Consider the following 8,580-nt stretch of genomic DNA (forward strand, 5'->3'; position numbering starts at 1 on the left):
TCTTTTCCTTAAAAATATAGCTTGAATATACAACCAATTTTCATAACTAGCCGATGTAAAAACCCTAATATTTGAAATATTTATATAACGTAAATGTTGTTGAAATATTTCCCTAAGCATTCTCACACCGAAACGCACTGTATACACGACCTGAGCTGTAGGGCAAACACAACCTTTCGGCCTGTACAATTGCAACAGTTCCTTCTGCTTGTGTATTTAGTGCATGCAAATGTAAGTCTACGGAGTCTGTGAAATAAATAGAGCAGCCTTCAAAAGGAACTGAAATTGCCAGATCGTCTTGCTCACCCTTTTGGGCCGAGAGAGTGTTTTATGTTTATTTAATATGTGAAAAGTGCCCGGAACAAATAGGCTTGATTTATCCCTGGCCAACAACAGCAACGCAAATGTTTGCCATTCGCATTTATCAATTTTTGGAATGGACATCTTGGATGCATAAATCTTGGTTCTTTGCGGTTGCAGTGGCCGGGATGCGAGTATCTAAATATATTTGGAAATGTTTCGAGTCACTTACCTCCTCGTGTTCACGCTGGAATTTTTCCTTTTTCCGCATGGCCTCCTGTACTTTTAACTGCAATTGGAAAATTGTTGTCGTTTACTGAGTGACTTTGTTTATTTATGGATGCGGCAACTAATTTCTTGGTAAACGAACATTTTAAAGTATACTTTCGGGGTTGCAAAAATGGAAAGGGGCCTCCCCGAATGGGGGGTGTTTTCAAGAGAAGTGTGCCAGAGTGTGTGTGGTTATGCATTATGCATTTGCTAACTATTGTTGTTGCCATTACAGCTGCTGTTGCTTCAGGTGTTGCAGGTCTGTCTATCTGTTGTTGCTGCTGCTGCTGCTGGTGCTGTCGCCGTTGATTGCATTCTGCTGCTTGTTTTTAGTTTGGCGCCGTGCGCGCTGTCATTAATAATGAATGTTGACGGCAATGAACTTTTAAATGTTGCATGCATCCACACGCTGCCACTTCCTCATCCACATCCACATCCTCTTTCTCGGGCTGCCTCCTGCCGCAATTGTTGTAGTTGTTGGTGTTGGTGTTGGTGCTGCCGGCATGCCATTACAGGTAAACGTGCTCAAAAGCAACAGCCGCAGCTTTCGTGTTGAAATTGCATTGCAAATGCAGTCAAAAAGGGGGGCCTCCGCAGGGTTGGCTGCGAAACTTTGCAGCGTGTTGTTGCTGCTGCTGTTGCAGTTTGTGCAAATTTTTTGTTGTTGTTCAAGTAAAAATTTTGTTGGCTGTCGCAGCTGTTGCAACAGCAGCAGCAACACCGGCAGCAACAGCAGCTTGTTAAATTTGCAGCATAAATATTTATGCGACTATTCTAGCCATTCTAACAAACCAAACATTCCACTAACACACACACATTGTTACATAGACAAAGACCAGGGAAAATATAGTTCTTAAGCTTGACGAAGAGTAACAATTGTTACGTGCAACCTCTTCATATACTTTACTATTTTCGTTTATTAATCTATATTTTTCATACTTTACTTTTAATTACAATAAATATTACTTGAAACTGTTTCAAAGTAGCACTATTTTCCGTATAGATACCAATTATTTTTGCCTTTAGTACTCACCCTGTGGATTGTCTCCTCGAAACTGTGCTGCTGACCGCCAGCGCCGCCGTTTATCATTTGAAAGTGCCTCAGACGATCGTTGGCCGCCTGCAAGGATGCGAAAATGAATCAATTTAGGGCAAAGTTTTAAATTCATTTTAAGGCCAGCGAAGGCTCTGGCTCAATCGCCTGGCTTATTAACTTTCTCAAGTATGCACAAAGGTTACGCAAGGGGATGGGGCAATGGGAAATGGCGAAAGGATGCTCATAAATCAAGGACTCCTTGAAAGGGGGCCACAGCCAGCATCGTGCTTTATCGCCATTAGGACGCCATTTTGTATTTCACACCTTTCAGCGGGGCTTTAATTTTTAATTAATAACGAGTCAAGGGTCAGGTTAGGGTCGCCCTTCGACCCTTCTCGGGTAGCTGTTTAATGCGTTTGTTTTCTTATCATAAATACCAAATCAGGTGGGAGAGAACAGAACACATGGCCCCGACCCAGGGTCCAGGTGAGTGCTGTTTAATTATATTTTGAAAGGCCATGATGCTGAGTAGGATGCCGCTACTTAGGCACATATCCTTAGTCATTTCCTGCGCTTATCTGCAGCAGGTCCTGGCCGGGCTCCCTGTTTTTTTTCTCTCTCTCTCTCAGCTGTGCGCCTTTTTCTCCCCGGCAGTTTATTATTTATATTTTTTCCTCTCCTTTCTCCTTTATTTATTCTTTTCTGCGCTGCTTGTGAAAAATTTATGCATGTCCTTGCTTATTTATGAGCAGCGTGCCGTCCTGTTCCACGTTATCTCTGCTCCCGGCCGCAGTTTCATTGCCAGGCTCAAGAATAGTGCCGCCTGCGCCAGCCCCGTAGCAGCTGGCTCCAGGTCCATCTCCGTCTCCGTCTCTGATGCTTTTCCCCAAAGGTTGCTCTAATCAAAGGCGCTGAATGAATCCTTTGTGAGCGGTGCAGATAAAGCGAGTACAGCAACTCGAAGGCAAAGGAAACGGTATAGCGGATAGAGGATAGAGGGAAGGTGCAGCCAGGATGAGAAGTGGCAATGTAGACATGGCCGCTGGCAAAACATTTTTAACCTTTTCAGCTGGCAAAAGGAGAAGCTGGGCGCATAAAAATTTACATGTCCCCAGGGCCAAGATTAAGTATGCTTTCCCAGTGCTTTCCAGAGTGCACAGAGTACAGAGTCAAGACGCAGAAAGTCATAAAATGGCAGCCTAGAAGAAGGATATTCGAGGAAAAGGAATCCAAACGAAATGCGAGCAAATAAATTGAAAGAATTACCGCAGCAGTTGATTCAAATGAAAGGCTGTTGCCGTAGCTGTAACCGAAGTTGGAGCGATGGGAGCTGGGGACAGAACTTGCGGGACAGGACAAACAATTTGCTTGCGGTCATAAAACGAAGCGCGAAAATGAGTTTCAGTTCGGAGGGGAAATCGGAAAAGGCATTCGGGGGAGTACTTACCCTGGCCTGGGCGCCATTCTGTTGATTGTTCCGATCCCGTCGATTGACAGTCTTCAAGCCTTTCAGCAGTCGGGCCAGCGTTGTGCGTTTCTTTGTCTCGCGGCCCTCTGGAGAAGTCGATGGAAAATGAAAGAAAATTGAATTAGTGAGGGAATTCGACTTGGCGGCGGCTGATTTACATATTATCTCCCTTTTTTTCACATTTGCATATCCTTGCACAGGCCGGGAGTCAACATTTTGGATAGAATTTTAAACGAAAGCCTGCCCAAATGCCATTTTTGTTTAACTTAATAAATAAGCAAGTAAGTAACTAACTGGTAAAGTATTTTGTTAGGACAAAGTAAAGCAAATACAATGTTCTGCCAGGATATGCTTGTTCTTGTTCCCTAACTTACCAGCTGTCGGTGGAAATTCATAGAAGTACGCAGATCGTGGACTCAGGCAGCTGTAGAAGAGAGATTCTGAATTAATTTAGTCCTTCAGAGAAAGGAAAACACTCACTTTTGCTGCACAAAGTTCATGTGGGCGACATTCGGAGGCAGGGTCTGGTGCTGATGCGCTCCCATCTGCTGCGGCTGTCCTGGCACAATTGGTAACTGCTGCTGCTGCTGCTGGTGTTGCTGCTGCATTTGCATCTGCTGCTGTTGCTGCTGCTGAATGCTCTGTTGCGTCTGCAGTGTCTGCTGCTGCAGGAGCTGCTGCTGCTGCGTCAATCCGCCGCGTGCCACTCGCGGTGCAAAGACGCCGTAGCCGAAGCCGTAGATCTCGTCCTCCTCCTTGTCGGACAGACAACTCGAGGGCTGCAAGAGATGGGGGTGGATCAGGGTGGAAAATTAGTCACTTGTTTGGATACTCTACGGGGGAGAGACACAACTACATTGGCATGCAAATGAAAGTGGAGTACTCAAGCAAGCAAAAAATATTTACACAGTATTTTTAACACACAATTAAATAGATTTATTCGGATAGATGCTTAATGGTTTTCATTTTCATTTTCTCTTTCTTTTTATTTTTTTTGTGTTACTTTTGCAACGCCAACATCAATTTTGGTGGAAATTTCGTTCTGTTTTCATTTCGGATCTTGTAAATATTTTCCTTGGGGGGTGGTGGGGGTGACGCCTCAAATGGGTTTTTCTTTTGTTGAGTGAGTGGAGTGTCGGGAGAATGAGGCTGAGGGGTTGTGAGGTAGTGGTGGTTCCGGGTCATCGTCATACATACCGAGTACTTTCCGGGCACATAAATGGGCTGGCTATGACTATTGGGCAGACCGGCGCCGTGCATCGAGTGACCGCGATGGCCGTGCTGCTGCCGGTGGTGCAGACCTATGCCGACGCCGCCGCCGCTCCCGCCACCGCTGCCTCCTGCACCGCAGCCGGCGCTGCTGCCGCCGCTGCCACCACTGGCCGCGCCGCCGCTGCCGCTCCCCGTGCTGCCGCCCGCCCCACTGCCGCCGGCACCGCCGCCACCCAGCAGCTGGCCGCCGACGCCGTGCAGCGGACTCCGCTCCGCCCAGGCCGCCTGGCGCGCCCGCTCTATGGCGCTGAGAATGTCCCCGAAGGGAGCCATTAGCAGCTCACAATAGACGGAGGCCAGGCCCTCTAAATGGCCACGTTGTCCATCCTGCAAAAGAGCGAGAAACGAGCAGCAGAGAAAGGTAAGAACGGACTCTTGGCCAAGTTCGGAAGAGTAGGGAGAGAACGCTTGAGGAGATGCGGGGATTATGAATGCAAAATGTGTGCGCGGGTTACAGTGGGGCTAATAGGATGAATACCGGATGAGATGGTTATAGAGATGGAGATGGAAATGGTTGTGGTGGTGAAGGTTGGAAAATACACAGAGACAGAGCGGTTAATGATGCTATATTGATGTTGGCGTTGGATGGGGTTAGCGGTTTGGCTACTGACCGGGTTAATAATTACTAATTGACGGGGGTTAATTCGCTTATCCCACTAATCAAAAGGGGCAATTACTTGGCTACAGGTAACAGATTAGATGATTCACTGGGGGAAATGTTGGGACAATGATTATTTTTATTATAGCCATACTGATACTTAGTCAAAGCATACAGTAAGATACCTCTTTCAGTAACATTTATTTTGAAAGAGTTTGTTAGTATATAGTACTTATAAACCTATCAGTAATTCCCTTTATAATGTGCCCAAGATTGCTCAACAATTATAGCATTTTGCCTGGTAGTGTACTCCTCTTGGCGTAATTAAATAAGAGTCCTTGTGTATGCAGGTTTCCCTGTTTGCCTACAATATGCGCCGCTCAAGTCAAATTAGTTGGCACAACTGCCGCCGTCAATTGCCACAAATAATTGAGTCTGCCTCCGGGGGAAAGTGCCATTGGAGAGGGAGAGAACTAAGAGCTCCTCGTACCAGTAAGCAGTAACAGTCGAAACCTAATGCACTTAGTCTGAGCATAAATTATGGCTACTCCCTGGCATACACATTTGTGTTTAGGGCGTAGCCATTCGGCGGGAGCTACATCTCGGGCCTGATAAAATTGTTAACAAACTGCCAAGTTAAATTACATAAAGCAGAGGCACTCTCACTCACTCACTTACTCACACAACCATACACTCACTCGCAGCACAGCGACAAACAATGAGCTTCCCGTACGCACTTTTCCATTGCATACCTGCAGGGGCAATTTCGCAGGACGAAAAAAGCGAATCGGAAGTGAAGGTAACTCGCGGGTGGCAACCAGGGGGTTAGGGGAGACAGTCGGGGGCTGCCCCTGCCCGTTGCCTTGACACTTTGAGTGGCGCCCTGGGCAATGTTAAACGCTTGACATTGTTCCACGGCTCTGGCGCTCTGTTCCCGCGCGATGGCATCAATCAAATATGACACGCATTAAAATATCGCCCGATTCTTGCCGCAGCCGCATGAGCCCTGGTCCTGGCCTCATGTCGTGCCTCCTCTTTGTCGCGTCATGTGGGGCCATGGGGAAATTGACAGGCTTCAGCTTGCCACCTGGCCTGCTATTTTACCTGGGCATCTGCAGAGTGCCCGTCGTTATGGGTGCGTTGTACTTTGACGTATGAAAAATACCTGCCACGCTGCTCTATGGGGCTTATTATGCCCTTTTTTGTAAAGGTCTCAACCAATACATCACCTTAATAGCATAATAAGTGTATTTTATTTACTTCAAAAATCACTTCACTTCTAAATAAAAAAAGTACTTTACATTTTAGTCCCAACATTTACAAAAATCTTTGAAGTCAAAACACCATATGCAAATGGTAATACTTTAGGTGATATGAAGTGCAGTATTTCTTTTATTTTAAATGTAGTCTAATAAAAAATACCACACATACTGATTGCAAATAATATATTATATTAATATAAATTCCTTATTTATATTTCACTCGTATTTAAAAACAGAAATTGTGACAAATAAAAAGAGAACCAAGATACAACAGTAATTAAAAGTTCTGACAGAAAAAAATGTGGCTTTGTCACATTTAGAATAATTGATTAAATCAAATATTAGTATAGGGTATTTGAAGCTCCGGCTTTGTAGCCCAAAAAACTTTCCTCTTCATAGTTAAATTGAGCTTCCCGCCCAGACATGCGTATTTAGGAGCACCGGCTTTGTATATATGTATATATATTGTGCAATTTGCGAGGAAATTGCCACGTTTAGCGTAATTTTTGCTACTTATTGCCTCTTTGACTAGGATGCCAACAGAGAAAAGGGAGAGTTTTGTAGCCTTTGGCCATACTAACAGGCAGTCGGGTTCCATTTTCTTATTTTTTTCCCTCGTTTCTTTTTTTTTTTTTTGCTCCTGCTTTATGCTTTGGGTAATTTCACAATGAGCCCTCGAGGTGGCTGCCTTGTTTGGCCTTTTCATTAAAGGTTAACTCGGAAAGTGTCAACTTTTGATGAAGGGGAGAACGAAAGTGTTTTTTTCGCCCTTTATGGCTGACAAAGTGTGTTTAATGCTCGATTGAAATGGGACTTTGTTGGGGGGTCCTTGTGCCTTCTCCTGACATGGCCGCAAAATGATCGGGTCGGATCGGAGCTGTCTTCGTTTCAATCAACATTGGTTTTATGCCTTATAAACTGACTTGACTCGCACTTGTAGCAATTGTCTGCCGTTTCCTGTAAGCAATATTTGAGCGGAAATCATTCAGCTTCTCATTATGCGCGTGCACAAATTTATTATGCAATTCCAAGTTTATGTCTCCTCGCAGTAACAGCATCAGTGCGGAATCAATTTCATTCCGAGATAAGGTTGAAGACAACTACATATAACACCCTTCGCCTTTCAGGGGTCATCAGGGCAGAGCTTGTCCAAGTCGTAAGAACAAATTCATAAAGTCATTTGCAATTTTGCTGCCAAAGGAAGTGGCGACTTGAGTGGAGAGCGAACGGAAATGCGAGCTGACAGAAAGTTAGCTCCTGCCAGATGGATAAACTTATAGACACACATATATCGCACTTATGCTCATGGTTATACGGCTGCGATGTGTTTGCGAGCTGAACTGAACGAATTCATAAAAACCGACTGCGAGAGCAAAGCAAGCAAAATAACTGTCGCAATAAAATAATTTATTGAAGTTCTGCAATGCCAGCGACAAATGCAATAAACTGCGAACTCCGCCTTGGCTCACATGACGTATGCGTTATAAATTCATTTTCAATAGCCCAGCAGGAGCAGCGGGATCGGGTTGGGTGGCTGCTTTTATTGGCAACTCTTGACACACATCGCGGTGCGAGAAAAACGCGCCAGACCAAGACCAATCCGGCAGAAGGCAGTCAGTTAGGGAGCAACATCCCAGGACATGTATGGAGGATATCGTAAAATCCGGCAACTGGAAGCTGGGCCAAAGTGATGTATGAGTTTAACGCCCTCACGTCCTCGCAGACAGCAACATATACGGCAATAGCGACAGGAGCCAAAGCGAAACTTGTCTAAGCACAGAGAAAAAAATATTAAGCGAGGAAATATGTTGCCACCATATATTGACAGCGTGAATCAGGGGGAGCGGGTCCTGGGACTTTGGCCCAGGATTCTTGGCAATGACAGCGGCTAAGTAAAGGGCGTGTAGCATCGCAACTTTTTGGCAGCGAATTCTGTTATTGCCGCCGCCAAATGACTTTGTTTATTTGTTGTCATGTACATTTCGGTAATCAGCCCGGCACAAATTACACGCCGGGGCTAATAACTTTTGACATGTGATTTCGCAAGTGGCGTTAAGTCCGTGCCGCCAGCTCCGGTTTGCTCATTAGGCCCGGTTCCCCCTGAAACACTCATTCTCCGTGCCACTGTCCATTTTTTCCGCAAACTTGGCTGCCGGCCACTCGACTTGCTGCTAATTGATGACGTCTGTCCAGGGGAAAACAAAATGCATACCGAGTCGGGTACATGGAAGTTTTTATAAGGTCTGAGATCATACTGTTAAATTTCCATGAATTGATTCAGAAGCTCGAGTAAAATACTTACAATATTGGAAACTAATAACTAATAAAACTCTCCTACAAGTAACTACTTTTATACAGATGGTACAATCGGAAT

General features: G+C 45.2%; 1 protein-coding gene across 5 annotated transcripts in view; it reads right to left on the reverse strand.

Annotated features, from left to right (window-relative positions):
- LOC110188097 (Shal K[+] channel interacting protein) overlaps positions 1–8,580 on the reverse strand; it is a 148,085-nt gene that overhangs the window by 14,648 nt on the left and 124,857 nt on the right. For 4 of the 5 annotated variants that reach the window (XM_086829893.1, XM_086829891.1, XM_086829890.1 and 1 more), the window contains exons 3-8: positions 4,272–4,673; positions 3,555–3,853; positions 3,449–3,498; positions 3,054–3,160; positions 1,604–1,690; positions 533–589 (exon numbers count right to left, since the gene is read on the reverse strand). In XM_086829893.1, the coding sequence (XP_086686019.1) occupies positions 533–589; positions 1,604–1,690; positions 3,054–3,160; positions 3,449–3,498; positions 3,555–3,853; positions 4,272–4,673 (1,002 nt within the window). The remainder of the gene's footprint in view (positions 1–532; positions 590–1,603; positions 1,691–3,053; positions 3,161–3,448; positions 3,499–3,554; positions 3,854–4,271; positions 4,674–8,580) is intronic. The other variant, XM_086829894.1, reaches the window with a different exon arrangement.

The sequence above is a fragment of the Drosophila serrata genome, unplaced genomic scaffold, assembly GCF_035046125.1.
Source record: "Drosophila serrata isolate PLE 108 unplaced genomic scaffold, ASM3504612v1 contig_228, whole genome shotgun sequence".
NCBI lineage: Eukaryota > Metazoa > Arthropoda > Insecta > Diptera > Drosophilidae > Drosophila > Drosophila serrata.